Source organism: Polypterus senegalus, chromosome 9 (assembly GCF_016835505.1).
Source record: "Polypterus senegalus isolate Bchr_013 chromosome 9, ASM1683550v1, whole genome shotgun sequence".
Lineage (NCBI taxonomy): Eukaryota > Metazoa > Chordata > Cladistia > Polypteriformes > Polypteridae > Polypterus > Polypterus senegalus.
Genome location: NC_053162.1, coordinates 42,054,268 through 42,078,362, shown reverse-complemented (window position 1 = coordinate 42,078,362; position 24,095 = coordinate 42,054,268). Strand labels below are relative to the sequence as shown.

Here is a 24,095-nt window from a genome sequence, read left to right as displayed (position 1 = left end):
AAGACAAAATTCTGCTGGAAAGGAATCACGTCTAAAACTTTAAAATCAGAAGTGCCCGTTAAGGTGGAGAAAAGTAAATCCGTGTCTTGTTTTCTGAACATTACACCTTCTAGGATGATTGTATTGCGAATTCTTATTGCTTGGATATGTCCGTTCTTGTTATTTAATTACAAGCATCGCTAGAAAGTAAACAAACACGCAGACGTGATCACCATCCCGTCTAGGCGCTGTCGCTTCGTAGCGCCAAGCAGCTAGCAGAAGGGGAGGGGGTGGCGCACGCGCATACGGGACTCCTCGGTGCCGGGGTTAGTACGGCGCCTGCGCCGAGAGCAGCAGCGAGGCAGAGTTCTGAATGAGGGGTGCGGGGTGTGCAGTTGTAGCTGGGAGTTAGTGGAGTCAGGAAGTAAGTTTGACTTTCTGTCGAGAGGAGACTGGCGGTTAAGCGCTGAGCAGCGCCGCGATAAACCATAGTTTTCGGTGTTGACGAGAAAAAAAGAGGGCACCTGAAGAAAACAATAAGTCACCAAAAGGAGAACTGTTTGTTAAAAAAATAATCTAGTACCGGCACTGTTTACAACTTGAGTCGTCTCTAAACGGAAGGATTTGATGCTTCATTATTTCTTCTAACACCAGTCCCTTCACCTATTAATATCCTTTACTAGTAAAGCATTCTCGCTGGGGTTACCCGACTTGTAGATTCTCGGAGGAAAATAGGAAACGAAGATACGAAGAGTCGCCGAGGGTCTCGGAGCTACTAAGGTACCCTCCTCCCGCCACTCACGTCCACCACTTACAGCGGGCAACATGCCGCGAGTCGTGCCTGATCAGAGGAGCAAGTTTGAGAACGAGGAGTTCTTCAGAAAGCTGAGCAGAGAATGCGAGGTGAGAGAGGAGGGGCGGGATGATGTGAGATGAGCTGTTGGGATGCGGCGGTTAACTTGCATCCCCGCGCTTTTGCAAAGCGGCTACCTGCTATGGTAGCAACAAAGCAGCACGAACGGAATACAGTCAGCCGTTTCAAATAAAGTTTTCGCCTGCCAGGGCGCAATGAGCTGGACCCGCCTGGCGAGAAAGCGCGCTTCCTGTTTCGCCTAGCGCTTTCAGAGTTAAAATGCGGCGGTTTTTACGAGCCTTGTGCTTCCTTTAGACCTGAAGGTGCTCAGTGGAGCTCGCTGTCTAGGTCCCAAAGTGTCACACTGTCAGCTATCGCTTTTTGTCCTGGAAAAGGAGCATTGCTGGGATGATTCGTTGTTTGCACTAGAAATCACAAACATTGTATGGCAAGACATTGGTGACTCCGATCTCCTACTGAGCTCATTTGTAGAGTGTGCATCTCTTTTGAAGTGTTAGCAGTAAACCGAGTAATTGGTAAGGTGCTGATAACGTTTAACCTTTTGGCTTTTTACCCCATAGATAAAATACACTGGTTTTAGAGATCGCCCCCACGACGAAAGGCAAGCGAGGTTTCAAAACGCATGCCGGGACGGCCGATCGGAAATAGTAAGTATTTCCTGAAAATGTTTACCATTTAACTTGTGAAATATTTATTCAGTGACAATTTGTACATGTTATGCATGAGGTGAGTGTGTAGAATAGGAGCACAGATCGTCTTTGTCACTGACTGATGAAGTATTGCATAGTAAAATAGACAGCTGTGTTTTTGTTTTGGGAGTCTTTATTGCCTGATTTAACAGAGGTATTCTTTCTAAACCAAGAGATATTTATTTTTTCACATCTGTCAGGTTTGTTTTTTCTTGAGAGCACCCAAAATATGTGTCTTAATTAGTATGTTATGTAACTTATCATTGTGATGTTTATACAGTGATTTTTAAATGTTGCTTTCATTCCGTGCGTAATGTGACCATCTGATTTGTTACCAGTATTTACTTGTTTTTGCATGTTTACGTCAGTATGAGGAGGGTTGATCAAGTACTGGTTTGTGTAAGGCGCCTCTCTCTATAGTGCCTGTTCATTGAGTTTACTTTTATATAAGAGACTTAATGTTTATTTGTAGTACAGTGAAATGTATTTCTGATCTATGTATTTATATTAATTTTGAAAGAAATAAATTTTAGAAATTGCCTGAATGGATACTGTTCCTCCTGTATCTGGGAAGTTCAGAAGTGCATAACCAGTTTAATTTTGTTTAGTGTAATGAGTCATACCACCTCATAATTGACTCTTAAATTTTTTAGCAGTCAAAAATTGGTACTTTTTGTTTACTTTTAAATAATGAAGCATTCATATTGCAAATTCTTCAGTACATATTTAGTTGAAAAGATCAAAAATATTCTTATGGGTAAATTTGGAGGATTTCTGTTAGAGAAAATCTGTTCTAAAATATATTTATTTATTTTGCTTAGACACATTTATTTTTTATTTTTTTATTAAATGGTCCCCAATGCACCACTTAGACCATGAATAAATACAGCGACATTAAAGGGCCTCTGTATGGAAAAAATACTTTTTTATGCAATACGAGTGTCTTTATGCAAGACAAGTGAAAGATGTAAATATTTAATGGGCCACGAGGGATTAGAAAATAATAGGCTCAGCTATTGTGCTTACATGTTTTAACCTGGCAGGAATTGCATACATCTTTTACTTAATTATTTAGACAGCTCTTTCTCTATAGAAGATTTCTTTTGAAGTTAAGTGAGTCTAATTGGATCCACTTATTTTTAGCACTATGAGGCAACAGTTTTTTTTTTCTTCCAGTTTCCAAAATGCGGTATTGACTATTTTTCCATCTTAAATAAATTTTTGTATATTAAATATTGTTGTTTGAAAAGATAGTAACTTAAAACAGCTTTTGCTGTGCAGAACCCCAAACCTGGTTTCATGTTAAATAAGTGTCCATTCATTTCTTTTGCATTCAAGCTTTTAATTCACTTTTCATTTTACTTTGAGTTCTCCCAGTGAAAACAGTAACTTTGGATATTAGTGACTAATTCTTTCTTTCTGATTTGATAATATGTGAAATGACACATTATTTATATTCTTTTTACATTACATTTGCATTCACTACTGGGATAATGTGTTTTTATAGCTAAACACATTGTAGGCTTGTATGGTGTAATTGTGCAATCGCCTCAGTTTCAAGCCGACAGCCAGTTACTCCAGGTGCTACATTCTTTTTCATAGAAAGTACCATTGCCACATATGCTAATAATGCATATTAGAGTCAGTTGAAAAGAATGCCATTTTGGTTGTTTTATCTAAAAGGGAAGAAGCATTGTATCAGTCATGTAGCTAATTAATAACAAATCCTTTTACAAAGGAAATTGTTAAATTAATAACCAAGAATTGCAGTGTTATTGTTGATGCGTATATCTTGCATGTTGCCATTTTAAGTTACAAGATTGCCAAGACATACTGGAAAGATAAGTATATAATGAAATTTGATTTATGAGAACTCATTGTCTGTATCCCTGTCTTCTGCAGTATTTTGTCAAATTCTCTTCTGTATCTGTCTGTATCTATTTTTAGTGCTCTGTAAAGTTAATATATTTGCCCTCTAGGTTGCTGAATTTTCTTATTGCTGAACAGACAGAAACTAAAACTTGTATTGCAAAGGAACCGCATTTTTATTAACATTTATATTGCATTATGATCTTCATCATCACTATAATTTATATTTTATAATATGTGGACCTACTTTTGTGTGACTCTTTCTCTGACAATGGATTTAATGTTTCAACATTTTTCTTAATAATTCAAAATTGGATTAATACTGATGGAATTGTATGTAGTTTACTTTCATGCAAATATTTGACTTTTTCTAACCGTAATAAAATCTGAATTGCTTTAAATAGCAGGCAGAGGAACCCACACAGAGTTATTCATAAATAGTTTTTTCTTAATCCTTCTGGCATAAACAAGAAAGGCTTTGCCGTTCTCAATTTAAATATTTTGAGTCTAATGTTTAGCATTGTTACAGATGCGCCACTGAATTTAGTACAGCATGTTCAGCCAGAACTGAGATTTCTTTTTATTAATGTCAGCATATGGACTAATTTAAAATAAAATATTGATTTTTATGCAGTATCCTATATCCCGGACAGCCAGTGCGAGTGTTGGTAAAATAGAATCAGATGTTTGTAACCTAATACTCAAAATGGAAAAAAAGAAAAAAAAGATGACTATTTTTTTTGTGTGTGTGTGTGTGTTCTTGATGCTGCCTGACTCTTGGCATACAGTGATGTAAAAAATAAATGGCTGGCTGCATAATTTATGTAAAGCCTTGCTCCTGATCCTGTTTGTATTGATTTTTCTAAAAGGCTTTTGTGGCAACTGGAACCAATCTATCTCTGCAATTTTTTCCTGCAAACTTGCATGGAGAACAGAGGCAAGTGCCAACGAGGGAGTATGTGGATTTTGAGAGAGAGACAGGAAAGGTAAAGAAGCTTTTTTAATGCCACCTCCTTTTTCAATTTCAGTATCATGGTTTACTCTTCAGCATCTATCTACCTAATCTGTCTATCTATAAAATCTCTTGAAAATGTTTTTTGTATAATATGAAATATATGATACCCGCATTACATGTTACCATGTGTAAGTCTTTTATGGCATGTGGTGGTATTACTGTTACTTTTTTATAATACCATTTGTTTTCTCAGTTATTATACAGTATAGTATACAAAAACTTTATAAAGGCATTCATTCTTAATTTTTCATAGTTTGATTACTATATATATAATGTTTCCATAAATATGAATATGTCATCTTCATAAGTAAGAAATTGACATTTTAACCCAGAAGTATCTTGTTCAGAATTGATTATATGTATTATTTAAACAAGTAAAACACTTTAGCAGTAGAAGTGTTTTTGGATTCTCAAGTATTTACCAAGGTATAGTTCTGTCAGGTACAAATACACTTTGTTTTATAATGTACTAAAAAACAAAGATAAACGAGCAATATCATTAGGCTTTTTTAGTTTTCTTGCATGATTTTAATTATGTGAAAAGTATTGCTCATTTGGAATATATGAGAGGAATTGTTCTAATGAACAGAAATTGTTTTGGCTATGCCAAATATAGAATTGATGCATTGGTTTGTTTTTTTTCTGAAGTTTTTCTATTATTTTAAAACACAGACCTACATTTTGTATGTCATGAATAATGTGAATAGTCATTCAGTAGCTGCCATCACATTTCTGGCATCACATAATGCATTTATTCATTCCGAGGTTTACTAAACAACTGGTCAATTTAGCTGTTACTTTGTGGTATTTTGATAAATATTTTTTAAATAAATGTTTCATTCCACTTCAAGAAATAAGTTCATTTATATCATTACAAATTTGTCAGAACAAGAAAGGGAATTTTAAATGATCATATGGTTCTTATATGCTTTCTAAATGTATTCATGTTTAGATTACTGAATAATACTTGTTTACATTAAAAGCTTATTTTAAGGCAAAATGGTTTTATGTATACTTCTAGTTTTGAACCATCTCTTCAATCCAGTGATGATTACTGTGTTAGAGATACTGCTGTTTCATTTTAATTTCAGTTCTTTGGACATGCCTTGTTAAAGTAGCTGTCGTTAAGTTTTGGTCAACGAGCATATTTTGTATACTGTTTGTTCCTACTTTACGCATCCGATAGCTGTTCATGTAGGCAAACAGGTCCCCAGTAGTTTGAAGATGCTATTGAATTGGCAGCAGACCTTCTGCTTGCATGTGCAGCCTTTACAAACTGGGGCTTGACAGTCTGAGCAAATGTCCATCACACACAACACTGAGCCCTTTTACAAAATACTTTATTTTTAAAAAACAAAATGTAATATTGAAGTAAATAAAAAACAAAAAATGCTTCAACTTTCAAAGTAGTTAAGCCAGTCCCAAATATACCTGAATGTTACTCCATACTGTACATATTTTTCAACTTATTAAAAACATTTATAACAATTGCACTAAGAAGGTAAGTAAACCTTAAAAGCATAGTTTTCAATCATTTCAATATTGCTATTGATACTTGTGTGCTTTTCCCTATGTTTTAAATATGTTAACTAACAAGATTTAGTTTATTGTGTACATTTATATTACAAAGAGTGCATCATCTTTGACTTGGTGTAGCAATACGGTTTTATGGTTCATCAGGGCCCTCAGCCTAAATGTCAAACTGAGCCCGTGGTTAAATAACATTAATTTTGCCTACATCTTCTACTTCACTAATGATAGCTAAATTGTTGAAAATTATGGATAGCAAAATCCTGGCTACCTGAATAGCAGCCTCTGAAAGGCTGATTAGAAAAGTTGGTTAAAAAGGAAAAAAGACTGAAAAGTGGGAGGGAAAAGTCAAATAAAATTTTTTTTGGCGTTTTCTTGAAAACGTATATTGTTGTTAGTAGTTTTTGATTTTAGCAAAATGTTTGACGCAAAGGAGGCAGCCTGAACTATTTTCAGTGTGTAAGAACTTTGTTCCACTATATATAGAATGAGGAAAGATCCTGTATTTAGTTGTACTGTTGATACTTAAGCACTGTGTTGGATACCCGGGCGTCAGCAAGCCCAAATCCCGACACAAACACAGAATCACAGTCCCGGATTCAAATAAAGGTTGTTTACTAGCAACAAATACAGTACATCTTACATGGTACAAAAGCACAAACCACAGGTTTTCTGTCTTCCCAATAACTCTGTCTTTCTCACCACCGCACTGCCGTCCTCTAGTCAAGTGTTGCCTCTTTACCTCCCAGCTCCGACTTACCTGGATAAGGGAGTGCGGTCCCTTTTATTATAGACCTGGGAGTACTTCTGGTGCCAGGGCGACTGCCCGATCAAAGTATTTTCCATGTTGCACAGAAGTCTCTCATCACAGTAGGGAGCTTGTTTCCCTGCAACAGCCTCTTGCGGCACCCCGTGACCCTAGCAGGGCTGCCCTTCCAGACTACATCTCCCGGCATGCCCTGCTGACATCCATGGGGCACCGTTAACCAGGGCTGCTGCTATCTAGCGTGCTGTGGGAATAAAAACCCCTCAGCAATATCTTTTCTTTTTAATGGGCTGTCCGTCCACCCTTTCCATTCCTTCCTTCTGGGTTTTCTGCTGGCCAGGATGCCCAGCCAGCCCACGTGGCATCTACAGTACATATTTATTTATTTTTTATATATATATATATATATATATATATATATATATATACATACATACACTAGCAGAATACCCGCGCTTAACAGCAGAGAAGTAGTGTGTTAAAGAAGTTATGAAAAATTTAAAAAATAACGTAACATGATTGTTAATGTAATTGTTTTGTCATTGTCATGAGTGTTGCAGGTATATATATATATATATATATATATATATATATACAGTCACTCACCTAAAGGATTATTAGGAACACCATACTAATACGATGTTTGACCCCCTTTCGCCTTCAGAACTGCCTTAATTCTACGTGGCATTGATTCAACAAGGTGCTGAAAGCATTCTTTAGAAATGTTGGCCCATATTGATAGGATAGCATCTTGCAGTTGATGGAGATTTGTGGGATGCACATCCAGGGCACAAGCTCCGTTCCACCACATCCCAAAGATGCTCTATTGGGTTGAGATCTGGTGACTGTGGGGGCCATTTTAGTACAGTGAACTCATTGTCATGTTCAAGAAACCAATTTGAAATGATTCTAGCTTTGTGACACGGTGCATTATCCTGCTGGAAGTAGCCATCAGAGGATGGGTACATGGTGGTCATGAAGGGATGGACATGGTCAGAAACAATGCTCAGGTAGCCCGTGGCATTTAAACGATGCCCAATTGGCACTAAGGGGCCTAAAGTGTGCCAAGAAAACATCCCCCACACCATTACACCACCAGCCTGCACAGTGGTAACAAGGCATGATGGATCCATGTTCTCATTCTGTTTATGCCAAATTCTGACTCTACCATTTGAATGTCTCAACAGAAATCGAGACTCATCAGACCAGGCAACATTTTTCCAGTCTTCAACTGTCCAATTTTGATGAGCTTGTGTAAATTGTAGCCTCTTTTTCCTATTTGTAGTGGAGATGAGTGGTACCCGGTGGGGTCTTCTGCTGTTGTAGCCCATCCGCCTCAAGGTTGTGCGTGTTGTGGCTTCACAAATGCTTTGCTGCATACCTCGGTTGTAACGAGTGGTTATTTCAGTCAAAGTTGCTCTTCTATCAGCTTGAATCAGTCGTCCCATTCTCCTCTGACCTCCAGCATCAACAAGGCATTTTCGCCCACAGGACTGCCGCATACTGGGTGTTTTTCCCTTTTCACACCATTCTTTGTAACCCCTAGAAATGGTTGTGCGTGAAAATGCCAGTAACTGAGCAGATTGTGAAATACTCAGACCGGCCCGTCTGGCACCAACAACCATGCCACGCTCAAAATTGCTTAAATCACCTTTCTCTTATTCTGACATTCAGTTTGGAGTTCAGGAGTTTGTCTTGACCAGGACCACACCCCTAAATGCATTGAAGCAACTGCCATGTGATTGGTTGATTAGATAATTGCATTAATGAGAAATTGAACAGATGTTCCTAATAATCCTTTAGGTGAGTGTACATACATGTGTACATATATACACACACACACACACACACACACATACACATACTATGGGGTGCCAAACAGGCAAATACATTGAATTTGTGAATTTATAAATTTGGCGTCAGAATATATAAAGTCAAAACTTGAATATATAAAGTCATTCCCGAATATATAAAGTCAAAACTTGAATAAAGAAAGTCAGCGCTGGAATATATAAAGTCAAAACTTGAATGTATAAAGTCAGCGCTGGAATATATAAAGTGAAAACTTGAATATATAAAGTCAGCGCTGGAATATATAAAGTCAAAACCTGAATATATAAAGTCATTCCTGATTATATAAAGTCAACATCGGAGTATATAAACTCACTCCTGAATATATAAAGTGAAAGTCAAAATCTATTGATTGAAACAACTCTGAACTGAACTAAGTTAACAAAAGCGTATTCAGAAAAATAAATTAAAAAAACACTGTTTGATTAATGTTTTGAAAATGATGCATGTGCCCTGCCCAGGATTGGTTCCTGCCTTGTGCCCAGTGTTGGCTGGGATTGGCCAGCGCTGACTTTATATATTCCGACGCTAACTTTATATATGCCGAAATATTCCAAAGCCGTCTTTATATACTCAGGTTTTGACTTTATATATTTGGGAATGACTTTATATATTCCAGCGCTGACTTTATATATTCAAGTTTTGACTTTATATATTTGGGAATGACTTTATATATACAAGTTTTGACTTTACATAGTTACATTTAGTCATCATTGCATAACTTTTTCTTTACCATAGAAATTTAAAGACTAAATTCAACTTCCATTCCTAACAAAGATATTTCTGGCGACTAAATAGAACCTGCTTATATCCAAATTCGAGCTATTGAGCTGTCGCCTGCCTGCCTGAATAAGTCACCCTCGCTTCACTCTTACTTTTTTACCGTTCATTTAATCATGGCTAGTGGCGGAAAAATTATAAAATGGAAGGAGGATTACACTGAGTATGGCTTTACCAAAGCAATTTTTGATGGCGAATCAATTATTCATAAAGCTTCAATTGGTGATCTGTTTTTCTGTGTTAACCTGATATTTTTTCATACTTCCTCTCAAACCAAGGGGGTGCGAGGGTAAAATGAATCGGAAGCGCTGATCAATGTAATCGGTGTACCAGGAAATCATGCATTGACAGAAGTTCCCCTTTGCTTGTAATGCAAAGTGTGATTAAATGCGTGATTTTTTAACGCGTTATGGAGCACATGCATCAAAGCTTCTCAGCTGTGCTTGTGCTAAGAAAAGGAAACATTTTAAAAATAACGTAACACGATTGTCAATGTAACCTTTTGTAAGTAGTGCTTGGAGGATTCAGTGTGGAAAAACTGTTGAGACAGCGTGTGTATTAACTTGTGGATTTTTCTGTGAGTATTTGGTAGCAGCGTCACAAAGTCGCTTCCGTAACACTGCGTCAGCTGCGGAGCGCAGCTCAGAGCGAAATAAGGTGAATGGGAGGGGAGATGATGACGTGACTCCCCACCCGCCTTAACTGTCAATCCCCACAAACACAGTCTCTCGGAATTTGCATAAGCACAGCCCTTCACGTGCAATTTTAACTTAGTTACAAAGTGATCAAAACTCTCGTTTATATCCTGCGTCCTCTCATTAAACTTGTATCCCGCATTACACGTGGGCATGACAAACGCCAGCAGCAGCCTGTCTATGAACTTAATTTAAACTTTAGGTTTACACCGTGCTTTGTTTCCGAAGTAGTGGCACTCATGAATATGGTTGTATATGTCACTCGCTCGCTTCTTATTGTTTCGCTGCCTTCTGAATTATATAATGCATGTTTTCTTCAGCGCTTTTTGGAGCTCTTCCTGGTTTTCTACGTACTGCGTTGACAGTCAGTTCACGTGATTACGTGGGAGGCGTGATGATGTCACACAAAACTCCACCCCCCACGGCTTTCGAGCTCAACTCCATTACAGTATATGAAGAAAAATAGCTTCCAGTTATGACCAGTACACGTAGAATTTCGAAATGAAACCTGCCCAACATTTGTAAGTAAGCTGTAAGGAATGAGCCTGCCAAATTTCAGCCTTCTACCTACACAGGAACTTGGAGAATTAGTGATGAGTGAGTGAGTGAGTCAGTCAGTGAGTGAGGGCTTTGCCTTTTATTAGTATAGATAAATAATATATAAAAAAGGATATACATAGGATAGGAAAACCTCTGCTTACTTGAGTAGTTTTCTCATGGGTAACTTTCACTTGAATCATTTTCTACAAAGTTATCTCTATTTTTACTCAGTTTTGGCTGTTTGTGTGTTATACACCACTGACCAAGAGAATTGCACCTGCATCAACAGTTCTAATCATCTAATCAGTTGCGGTAAGACTTCACGAGTGTTTGTGACTTTGATTTTTGTTTAGCGTCTTGGTCTGATTTATTAAAGTGTTAAAAATTGAACTATACCCTGCTCATTAAAGAACACTAGCTTAATTTGTCCTTCTGTTGCTATAACAACCGCAGCTTTTTTATTTCACATGAGCATAGCCATTGCAACCACAGTTTTGTTTGCTTCTCTTGCATTTTTTATACACAGAATGTAGCTTGGAGTGCTTTACAAAATGTTAGAATTAGTTATAACAAAAGAACGGGTTAAATTAGGCAAAAATAATGAATAATGAAAGTAGAGTTTAATATATAATGCAGTGTCCTAAGTATCTAAGGATGAGTACAATGACAGATGGCTGGGGGTACAGGAAAAAAATGAAAAAGCTAGGGAAAAAACAAAATCTGCCAGGGTTCCAAGGCCAAAAGACTGCCCAACCCCAAAAGGGCATGTGCAGAAGTTTGTGAATGCAGCATCCAGATGCATGTGTACGCAAGCATTCAAAAGAAAAATATAAATGCAGCCAGTGCCATGCAGCCACTGTGCAAAGTATTTGGTCATTAACATAAATTTTTTTTTTTTTTTACATTCTATGAAATTTATAATCAAGGCAGATCAGAGTCAGCAAACAGCTATGAAGACTATAGTTGAAAGTTTGTACATGTTACGATACAACTGCTGAAAAGTATATTTTTTATTGTTGACGTATTGTTTTCAGTTTTGCAGATTAAATGAAAAATGTCAATGGGTTTGTCCTTAATCTGTTTTTCTGTCCAGACTAAAAAATGTAATTTTTCTGGTTTTCAATATCGTGTTCAAAATTAAAATGAAAAATGTCCTGTTTCACAAGTGCAACCATGGACTTCTGTAATGCTGTAAAGGGCACAGGTGAGCATTGGTATTTTCGGTGTGATATGAACAAACACTTTACTTACAAGGGGAATATTCATAGAACATGTTAGAATAACTGAATTATTTTCAAGAGTTGCATAGAGCAGGTACCAAAGATTTTCAAAAGGAAAATTCTTTAATAAATTTGAGTTTATGCATTTTCCATATTTTAATGCATATCTTTTGCGCAGTCTTATCTTTGTAACCTGTTACTAGGTATTTACCAGCAAAGAGAATATAAGTGGTATACAGTAGATGATGTGGATCTGTGTGATACATTAGAATTAAGTCTTATGTTAAGTACTATAGTCCATAAAAATGTGAAGTTTCAGTTTGAGTTCATGTGATTTTACTTCAATGCAGCACAACCCCCTTCCTGAGGCTAGGGCTTGCATGTTACATATTTCCAAAGAGTGTTTAGTGAAAAAACATGCTGAAATGAATAATGTGGTCTAATTTCAAATATACTGTTGTTTTGCTACGTTTTTGTTTAAATAAAAGTGCAAAAATAGATAAATTTTTAGTCTTGTATATCAAGGTATAAAAATTTTAAAAATCATTACCTATGAAGAACACTTGTATTTGTTAAGTTCTGTAATTTGAAGAAGAATCACTTTTTGTTTGTGATTAGAGCTACATGTTCGCTACCACCTGTGTCCTGTTGTGTAAGGTCACACTCAGGGACTGGTGAGATCCATTCCCTTCTTTCACACATGGTCGAAAGGGAATCTGCAGAGACTGTGTAGAGCAGTGTCTTATTTACTCCATCAGATAATTAACAAATATGAGTTGGAAATGGTTAAATTGTAGTTATTGCGTGGTTTTGGACTAGCCTTTGGGCTTGGTCTCATTATTATTTGAACTTGGTCTCCGCCAACCCTTTGGACTCAGTCTTGACTTGGTCTTAACTAGTAGCAGTTTTGGACTTGTCCTGGAATCAAGAAAGGTGAACTTAAATACAGCACTGGTTGGCAGTAATCGGATTCCATAGAGGTGTGCTACATCTGTGTCACTAGCAGGAGGCCACACTTTGAGTCTTTCCAAGCATTTAAACTTTGTTCATCCTGATGTTCCAGTGGCTCAGAGGGCAACAGGGGTAAAATAATATTAACAGTAAAAATAAGAAAAGTGCAGAATTTTCATACAATGTGTGTTCACAAAGAAAGCTTTCCTAAGCTTCATAAACAGAATCAATCTAGTTCACACCTGATTGTGATTCTGTAAAGTGTGATGCAAATGTTATGTTATAGAAATAAAATAAATCCATAACGTTGTCTATGAATTGCACACTCCGTTTTAATTGCACTTTTCAGTAATGTTTATTAGCTCGCAGGGCATTTTCAAGTGTGCTTTGCTGTAGAGTTAAAGGAATATTCCACTTAAAATCATGATTTTTTTATTTGTTTGTTATTTACTCCATGTAGGTTGTATTGGTGTTTGAGAAAAAATTTCAATGTCATATCTTCATGGAAAAAGTACATAGCAAACCTTCTAATAGAACAGGGTTCGATGTTGCCCAGCAGCAACCAAGTGGAAATTGACCATGGAAATAAAAAAAAAACCAAAGTTACAGTTGTTTATGTTGCTTCTGAAGTTTCCTACTCCTTATAGCTCAGTGAAAGGAATATAAAGCAATGTAATATTAGAGGCCATATATTCTTCAGGAAAGACAGTAAACAAAGGAAAGGAGGAGGTAAATAATAATAATAAAAAAGGTCTCCTAAGACTTAGAAGGGTTAATACTATAGTCACTGTGGATTAATTTAATCCACAGGAATCCAGAGGTTTGGTAAATGGAATTTGCTACAGGGGACCATATTATGGTATTTGTCATATAGTATATTATTGAATCACATAAAACATGTGCAATAAATTAGATGTAGTGATCATTTGAGATTCTTACTTTGCAAACATTGATTGGGAAACCTGTCTTGAAAATACAAAAGAGGACACTGGTGTGATTTCTGGTGGATATGTCTCCTTTGAATGCAGTATTTACTGAGATATTATACTTCAGTACAACAGGTGCAAATGACTGTTTGTATGAAGCCCAACACAGGGTAATGTAAGTCTAGGTCTCATTTTTTCAAACAGTAAAGACAGAATAATTAGATATTTTAAGAACCAGTAATCAAACATAGTTACATTTGAGCTCATCTTTAAAAACATACTCTCTTATTATAAAAAAAATCATGGAGAGAAACAGTAGGGCGACGATACATGATTTTCACGTTAAGATCATGGAAGACACTTAAAAGACCCGCGGGGACCTTAAACATGAGACTTTGTGCCAAGAGATTGACCCAGGACCGCCTCGCGATGACATAGAACAAGAGATTCTTGCAAGACACGCCCTACTTACAAATAAATAAGAGCAAGGGCAGCCAGCTTCACACTCAGTCGTGTTTTGGCTTTGAGCACACACAGGTCCAGGGCTCTCGGGGCATATAAAGCGTATAAGGACAATACGTTATAAATGAAATGTAGACGACTAAGCGAAGAAGAAAGCAGAGTGGAGAGAAGAGACAAAAAAGAAAAAGAATAATCTAAGTGCAAATTCAGAAAATAAGGAAAGTAGTAGTTGTTCTCAGCCCAGAACAAGTGGAATTGAAAAAAAAGCACGTCCAATACGGACATTGACGCTATACACATGCAGAGCAGGTTAAGAGATTATGAAAGCAGTGGAATTTGAAAGGCTCAAAAAAAGTTGGTGCGATGCACATGTGGAGAAAGTTAAAGAATATGAAAGCAGGAAAATCAGAAAATGTAAAAAAAAAAAAAAAAGAAAGTAAAGATCGCAGGAGCACAAACAAACGAAAATTATTACTCGAAAAAGGGAAAATAATCACCACAGACCAGGTGTTATTAAAAGAAAAGCAGGTTAAAGCGAGGTCACAAATAAAAGAGAGAAGAAAACAAAGTAAAACTTCATAAAAAGGTTAAAAAACAAGGGGGCCAAACATATGCAGAGCAGGTTAGAGATAACGAAAACTGTAATTCAAAAGACTCAAAAAAAAAAAAAAAGTAGGCTCAAAACGCATGCAGAGCAAGATACAGTGTATGAAAGCAGAAAAAAATTACAGTGTCAAAAAAAAAGAAAGTAAACATCGCATTAGCGCAAAGAAAGAAATTATTACTCGGAGAAATGCCGAAAAGGCGAAAAGTGATTGAATATATGTACACAGTTGATATGTCAGAAGAATGTAAATATTATAAGGCTTTGAAGTTTAAATCAAGGGAATTTCAAAAACAGAGTTTACCTCACATGCATTTATTGGTTACTTTGCAAAAAAACTAACTGCTGATGATGTAGATTGTTTTGTCTGTACAGAAATTCCAAACAGAGAAACCTATCCTGAATTATGGTACAAAGTCATTAAACACATGTCTCACTGACCTCATTAAAATGATTCAGCATGTTTGGAGTTGAAAGATTCCAAATATTGTTTTAACAGAAGTTCTGAAATAAAAGTGAAGCTAATGAAATAGCAACAATTCAAAGAAACAAAAATCTTAGAAGTGTGTATCCGGAAAAACAAAATGGGGGTTGGTGAGCGAAGCCCCCCAGTGTACATTAAAACAAAGGCTTTGTAGGAATTTGACTTTTTGGGGATGTGGAATTACCTAGAAAACACTAGATGGGAAACTAAAAACTCAGCAGCCATAATTGATAGATTGTATATCTTCAGAGGGATCATGATTCAGGCTCATAATAAGTATGTTCTGCAAACCAATTAAATAGACTAAATAAATGTCCCTTATGGATAAATATGGACATCATTAAGTGCAAAAAGACTGATAAGATTTCTGTACAAGAAATTAAAGTGGTGAAATTTGACCAGAAACTGCCATGAAGGATGAAAAAATGATTCAAAAAAGGAGAAACCGTACAAATAATTGATAGAGAAACCAAAACAAGCAGCAAACAATATTTCTAAATACAACTCCAGTAAAAAAAAAATGAAACAAAAAACTGAAAAAGATAATTTAAAAACTTTGAGATGCAAAATGAAAAAACATTGAAAACGTGATGCAAATAAATTCTTTACTGAAGTATTTATAAAATAAAAAAATAAATGGAATAGCAGATGTGATATACAACAGGCACTTAATAGGTTGAAGACTAATCAATCCCCTGGACCTGATCAGATTTTAATTTTCTGTTGCTGAAATAGACTGCATACAGTATTTAATAACCCCTGCTTTATTTTTTTTTGGATATTTTAGCAGTTATCATAAAAATATGCAAAAGTTCGGCCTACAAGAAGGGTAATGAAATAACTTGTATATAAATAGGAATAGGAAAATATTATTCTTGACAGTAGCTGCCGTGGGTTTATGAGAGTAAGGTCCTGCCAAACCAATCTATAAGAACTTAAGAAGGGTGGTGGAGTGGTTGACATATACAAATCATATGACCCAATTTACTTAGTCTTTCATGCAGTCCCATGCTAAAAATAAGTTTTTGAAACTAGGTTCTATTATCATCGAAGATAATCTACAAAACTGAATTTCAAATTTATTAACTGGCATGCAGTAGATTAAAGGTAATGCTCCATGTGAGGTTCAAGACATCATTGGAGTTTTTTAAGAGGCTGTCCATGGATTTTTTCTATTTTATATTAATATAGATTCTAGTATAGTAATTAAACTTGTGAAATTCATAGAGGGTACTAAATTATCATGGGTGGGGCAGCATTATTTTTAACTGAGTAGGTCAACATTACTGTTCTGCAATTCCTGAAATTTTCAATTTTTAGTTTGGCCAAAGGGTGTCCTCACTCTTGCTACTCATGAACTCCATTTTGTATATTGTACAAAGCACAGGTACTTAAGTTGGTGGCTAAGAAGAAATTAATCTTGCTAATATGGCAAGTTTTTGGTGTCAAAGCAAATGAGATGGTATTTTTTAATGTCAGTGTGTTTTTATCACTTTAGATTTGGATTGTCTAACACTCTACAATTAATTTAAAATATGGTGTAACTTAATGATGTTAAATATGGAACTACAGCACTTGCTCCTGTGTTTAAACATTCATTAATAGCTTTGTGATGGAATGTTTTTCTAATTTTAATTCTAAATGCTTAATTATACACTCTGGAGATTTACTTATTCTGGTGCCACCTTCGGTTAATGCCAAAATGGTGGGACAAACCTTATTTTTTTGTTTTTTCTTTTGTGTGTGTTATGTAAGTGAATTTTACAGTGCAGTTTATTCTTAGGTCATTTTATAAAAAACAGTTGTGCTTGCCATACCAAAATGTAAATGTTTTATGCTGCTGCATGCATGATAAAACAATTTGCTTTAAACTATCGTGGTGGACTTCAACTAAGTTATGTTAGAAGCTAGCACATAGTGAAACTGAAGTCTGTATGTACATTATGTAGCAAACCACGTCTGGCACATTCCTAGTAATACTGAAAAAACAAACTGCTTTTTGGTAGAAAGTGGGTGAGGGGAGAATGCTTTGTACAGGACCTGGATGGATCTTTCAAGTTTGCATTATATCTGCCATTTTTAATGGATGTCTCATTGTCATTGTCAGTGTTTCAAATTTCTAAACTTTTATAGAATATATATATATATATTATACACATTATATACATACATACATACATATACATTTGGGGCAGCCACCCGTATATTATAACCCGGCTGCAAAACTTTAAATATTTGAACAAAGGTGTTCAAGATCGAGTCCAAATCAGAACTGTCAGACTGGAGGTAAGCTGGCGACTTTAAAGGCTCGTAGAGAAAGTGACGTCATGGGAGCCGGAACTGGAAGTTATGTCATCTCTGGGGCCGGACGTAGGTGGGATTTTCTGGGACTGACCTGCAAGGAACTCAGAAAGACAGTCAGTACACCCTGCCGCCCCCTGGTCTGATGTAGTATTAGCCTTACTCAAGCCTTTTAGCTGCCTCCTATTCGCACGTGTGTGAAAAGGCCCCCCCTCAGCCCAGACCCATCGGGTCAGGCATCCTGCACCGAGAGGTCGTGTGCTTGAGAGAGAGCATCGGCGTTGGTATGGAGAATGGTTAAAGTTTAAGAAACCATCTAGTGACCCGCGAGTTTGATTCCTTGTGGAGGGCCATCCACTGTAGAGGTGCATGGTCCGTCACAAGTGTAAACTCACGACCCAGGAGGTAGTACCTCAACTGCGTTACCGCCCATTCAATTGCCAGGGCCTCTCTTTCTACCGCCGCATACCTGGTCTCCCAATCCAGCAGTTTCCGGCTCAGGAACATAATGGGGTGTTTGACGCCATCGACGCTCGGGCTCAGCACGGCACCGAGGCCTGTGTCTGAAACGTCCGTCTTCAGAATGAACGTGAGGTGCTTTCAGAATAGGCACCGAAGTCAGAGCCTGTTTTAAGTCACTGAATGCAGTGTCTGTCTTATCAGTCCATACCACAGTGTTGGGAGCCCCTTTCTTTGTTAAATCTGTCAAGGGCGCCGCTCTCTCTGAAAAGCGAGGTACGAACTGGTAGTACCTGGCCAATCCAAGAAAACCTTGAACCTGCCACTTGGTTCGCGGACGGGGCCATTTCAGAATGGCTTCTACCTTTGAAAATTGTGGTTTGACGGTACCCTGACGCACCAGATAGCCTAAATATTTAGCCTCCTTCAATCCAAAGAAGCATTTCTTCAGATTGATGCGGAGCCCAGCTTCACCTAGCATCCGCAATACCGCTTTCACCTGCTATACGTGTTCCTTCCATGTGCTGGAATAGATGACGAAGTCATCCAGGTAGGCAGCACTATATGTGTTATCGGGTTGGAGCACTTTGTCCATGAGACGTTGGAAAGTCGCAGGGGCCCTATGTAACTTGAATGGAAGGACACGATACTGCCAGTGTCCGCTAGGGGTGCTAAACGCTGTCTTAATCTTCGAGAAGTCCGTTAAGGGAGTCAGGCAGTACACCTTTGTCATGTCATGTGTGGTCAAAAACCGCGCTTGGCCATGCCTTTCGAGGAGGTCGTCTCCACTCGAGGCACTGGATAAGTGTCAGATAGGGAGACTTGGAAGTCAACGGAAGTCATTGCAAAACCTCCACCTTCTGTCAGACTTACTAGCCAAGACGATTAGACTGGACCAGGGACTATAGCTCTCCTCTATTACTGCTAGTTCCAGCATACCCTTGATTTCAAGCTCCACTTATGCTTTCTTTGCCTCGGGAAGTCGATAGGGCTGCTCTCTAACGATAACCCCGGGCTCAGTCACTATGTCGTGCGCAATCAGAGATGTCCTTCTGTGTCTTTCACTCATCATCTCCGGGACGGACAGGATAGCTGTTTCCAGTTCCTGCCTCTGCCTGGAACTTAAATCGGGACTGAAATTAAGGTTGGTGGTATGAACAAAGAATGAGCTGGGCTAAGCGGAGGTGGAATCTGGGTCCCTTTCCTTTCAAGGCTTCAGCAGGTTTACGTGATATATCTGCTTGCTTGGCCAACGATTGGGCTGTTTCACCAAATAGTCGACAAGCCCTTTCATCTCCTTAATTTCATAAGGTCCTTGCCAATGGGCAAGTAATTTGGAGTGGGAGGTGGGAACCAAAACTATGACACAGTCCCCCAAACGGAAACTCTCGGAGAGTCGTACCACGGTCATAATAGTGGGCCTGGACTGCTTGCGCCTTCTCCAAGTGACTTTTTAAAACAGGTCGAATTTTCTCAAATCGATCACATAACTGCGCAATTTACTCTTAATATATTTGTAAAGGAAAGTGCTTCTCCTTTCCATCCTTCTTTCAAAATATCCAATACTCCCCAAGGTTGCCATCCGTGTAATTCAAATGGCAAAACCCTGTTGAGGCTTGCGAGACTTCCCGATAGGCAAAGAGTACGAGGGAGAGGAGCTGATCCCAGTTCCTCCTGTCCTCACTGAAAACCTTGCGAAGCATTTGCTTGAGAGTTTGATTGCACCTCTCCACTAGACTGTCGGTTTGAGGATGATACAACGCGTTTTTTAAGTGCTTTATTTTAAGTAAGTTGGGAACTTTCCTGAATGTCTCAGAAGTTGAACAGCTTCCCTTGGTCCGTAAGAACTTCTTTAGGAATGCCGCCACGCGCAAAGACCCCTTCAAGTTCACGTGCGATTACCATTGATGTGGCTGAGCGCAGGGGAACAGTCACGGAATATCGAGTAGCATAATCCATGAGGACTAATATATATTTATGTTCTTCGGCGGAGGGTTCTAAGGGTCTTACAATATTGACCCAAATTTGCTTGAAGGGAAGATCAATCAGGGGAAGAAAAACGAGGGGGGCAAGAAATACAAAAACGGCGAACCTCCTCATTAATTCCCGGCCAATAAAATCTGAGCTTAATCCGCTCCAGTGTTTTCTCGGTACCCATATGGGCATGTCCAACTCACATACTTACCACCGGAAAATGTGTGGGATTAACAACAATTTTCTAACCTCCCCTTTGTGCTCAGCCACTCGATATAGTAAGTCGTTCTCAATCACAAAGTGAGGTCCCTGTGGCATGGGCTGCTGAGTGCGATGGCCATTGACAAGCACTACTACATTTTTTGCAAATTTTAGGGGGGAGTCGTTCCACTGCACCCTTTTAAAAGAAAGACAGTGTTTCTCTAAACTGAAACTGCAGCTCTGAGAGAGGGTCCGGTCTGACCTCATGGGGCGGGGATTCCTCCCGGTCCGTTGAGGCACAGGTTGATGACGTGTTCGCCTGCGACGGCCCAGGAACCTCCCCATCCTCCTCTTGGACTTCCGTATCACCCTTGGCTGGCTGATTACATGGCGTGGAGACAGCTTGAGTCGGGTTCCCCCCCGTCTATCACTAGGCTTAACTCTTGGTCAGGAGCAGTAATTAGTACACTGCTTTTACTATCAGACCAGTCCCTCCCTAGAATCACTGCAAAAGTTGGATTCGGGAGGAGTGTCATGGGGATCTTTTTCAAAGTTTCTACATAGCTGATGAAACATAGGGCGGTTTTGTAATTATGTATACTACTAACGCCGGTCTTTACTTTCACCCACTGTCGCGATAATACATATCGGCAAGCGACAATGAAAACATTGCTGCCAGAGTCAAAGAGTGCTTTTACGGTGAGTCCATTTACAAGTACTTCTTCCGTATGCGTTAGTAATAGGGGTTAACAAGTACGCACAAACCGCCTCTCTCCGTCCACCTGCAGCCGTCAGTGTCCCCGGGCAGGTTGTCCACCACCACATCCGGGAACTCAGTAAGAGGCTCTGGTTGATATGAGTGAGACCTGGGGGGTGTGACGTAATCCCTACGGAATCCATCTGAGGACCGTTCTGTTCCCTCAGATTGTGAGGCTGTCTTTGGTGTTTCTAGGAGCTGTATAAGCTCTTTCATGGTGTGGAAATCTCCCCAGACTGGCTGGGCAAAGTGTTTCGGGAGGCCTTTCAACAAAAACAGGCAGGCTACCTGTTGTACTGTTTGAAAGGTAGTAAGCTTAAATGGCCTTAGCCATTCTGCCACCTGTTCCCAGAGAGCTTCTGTCTGCTCCCGGGTTGACCTCTTAGGGTCTAACTCCCAGTTTTTTAGGATTTCTGCCTGCTGGCCTGGGGAAAGCCCATATTTACCTGGGACCTCAACTCCCAAGGGCGGCTCATCTCTTTCCTCCGAGACAACATATTGAACCCTCTTGGTTTCCTCCATAGGAATCAGCGCACGCCTGTGACTCTCATTCAAATCAAATCAAAATCTTTATTGTCGTTGTAGCAATGAGACATTGTACAATGAAATTTAGGTGCAATTTTCCAGTGCAAAAAAATAAAATCAAAACAAAACATAATTACTCAAGTTAAAACTAAAATAAAAAGGGAATAAAATAAGTACCAAAATAGTCCATAACAGAACAACGTTTTCCCCTCATACATACGTCATATTGCACTTGTCCCTTACCCAATTTTGACTTAGAGCTGCATTGTAAACATGAGAGTGTATTATATTGTAAACATGAAGGTGCACTAGGTCAGATTGACCACTTAGCAGTGTTCAGCATGGTGATGGCTGAAGGATAGAAACTGTTTCTCAGTCTATTTGTCTTAGTCTTTATGGATTTGAAACGTCTGCCTGAAGGCAGGTGTTCAAATAATGCATGTCGTGGGTGTGATGGGTCCTGAAGAATTTTCTTGACGTTCCTGAGACAACAGGAACTATATAGTTTTTCTAGTGAGGGGAGAGGACAGCCAGTTATCCACTGGGCGACCCTAATGACCCTGTGGAGCTCTTTCCTCCGTGCTACTGTGTAGCTGGAGAACCACGCACAGAGACAGTAGGCCAGGGTGTTCTCTACTGTGCAGTGGTAAAAGGACACCAACAGTTTCTCAGGGATGATGTTCTTCCTGAGAACCCTCTCTTTTGGGTCTTCTTCACTACCTCAGCAGTGTGTGTTCCCCAGGTCAAGTCCTCCCTAATGGTTACTCCCAAGAAAAGGAAGTCTGAGACCCTCTCCACACAGTCCCAGTTGATGGTGAGTGGCTGGATGTTGTCTGCCTTCTTCCTGAAGTCCGTGATGAGCTGCTTGGTCTTGGCTATATTTAGGAGCAAGTTGTTATTCCTACTCCACATTGTCAGCCGCTCCACCTCATCCCCGTAAACGGACTCATCCCCCCCAGAGATGAGCCCTATTACTGTGGTATCGTCAGCGAACAACAGTGGTGTAACTGTGGTGGGCAGGAATGCAATCATAGATGTAGAGGGTATAGAACAGGGGGCTCAGCACACAGTCCTGTGGGGAGCCAGTGCTGAGGCTGTTGGGTGTGGAGAAGTAGGGGCCCACTCTAACCTTCTGAGTGTGATCACTCAGGAAGTCCTTGATCCAAAGGCAGGTGGAATGTGGAAGTCCTATGTCTGACAGTTTGGTCACCAGTCTGTGGGGTAAAATGGTATTAAATACAGAGCTGAAGTCTATGAAGAGCAGCTATGCGTAGCTCCGCTGCTGCTCCAGATGGAACAGAACAGCATGGAGAACAGTAGCCACAGCGTCCACCGTAGACCTGTTTGCTCTGTACACAAACAAGTGCGGATCAAGCATGGGAGGAATGAATGACATGATGTGGTTCCTGATGAGCTTCTCGAAGCACTTCATAACCACAGGGGGCAGTGCAACTGGCCTATAGTCATTAAGACTGGTGATGGTCTGTTTCTTGGCCACAGGCACTTTGACAGAGGATTTCAGGCAGAATGGCACAGAGGACTGAGACAGAGACTGGTTGGTCTGCACAGTCTTTCAGTATGCATCCTGAGATGCCGTCAGTGGCAGAGTGGTGGCTCTGAGGCTAGGGATCTGCACTGGCAATTGGAAGGTTGCCGATTCAAATCCCGTAAATACCAAAAGGGACTCTGCCCTGTTGGGCCCTTGAGCAAGGCCCTTAACCTGCAGCTGCTGAGCATTATTATCAGATTAATATTACATTATTGTCAGGTCCAGCTGCTTTCCGTGGGTTGACAGCCCGCAGCGTGCATCTCACCTTGTGCTCCCCCACTGTGAAGATGGGGCTGCTGTTGGTATCTGGATGTGGTCTGGCTTTCTCTGGTGGATCCACTTCAACCCAGGCAAAGTAGTGGTTCAATTCCTCAGCCAGCGATAAATCACCTCCCACAGCTCCGGAACTGGTCCTGTAGTTGGTCATATGCTGGACACCCATCCACACTTGCCTGCCGTTGTTGCTTTCCAGGTGTTCCTCGGTCTTCCTTTTATAGTCTGACTTGGCCTCTCAGATGCCCCTCTTTAGGCTGACATGGGCTGTGCTGTAGAGGGCCATGTCACCAGACCTGAAGGCAGTGTTCCTCTCTTTCAGCAGCTTCTGGACTTCCCTGGTCCTCCAGGGCTTCTGATTGGGGTAGACCCAGATACGTTTATCTACTGTGACATTGTCTGTGCAGTTCTTAATATAATACAGTACGCTGTCACTAAACACTTCAAGGTCTGGGTGTTCAAAGATGATCCAGTTGGTCCTACTGAAACAGTCTTGCAGCTGCTGTTGGGCAAATGCTAGTCCAGTTTTATATGTAGGAAGTGGAGCCCTTACTAAGTTACTCCAGACCCCAGCACCAGTGTGTGTGTGTGTGTGTATATATATATATATATATATATATATATATATATATATCTATATATATCTATCTATCTATAGATATAATTGTTTTGTCATTGATATGAGTGTTGTTCTCATGTCTATCTATATATATATCTCTCTATCTATATATATATATATATATATATATATATATATATATATATATATATATATATATATATATATATATATATATATATATACCCGTGCTTGGCAGCTG

At 39.2% G+C, this 24,095-nt stretch overlaps 1 protein-coding gene across 1 annotated transcript in view; it reads left to right on the top strand.

Annotated features, from left to right (window-relative positions):
• The first annotated feature begins 346 nt into the window (after positions 1-346).
• Positions 347-24,095, top strand: part of cbfb (core-binding factor subunit beta) — an 85,139-nt gene continuing 61,390 nt past the window's right edge. The window contains exons 1-3 of the mRNA XM_039763001.1: positions 347-882; positions 1,414-1,500; positions 4,281-4,397. Of these exons, the coding sequence (XP_039618935.1) occupies positions 805-882; positions 1,414-1,500; positions 4,281-4,397 (282 nt within the window). The 5' untranslated portion in view covers positions 347-804. The remainder of the gene's footprint in view (positions 883-1,413; positions 1,501-4,280; positions 4,398-24,095) is intronic.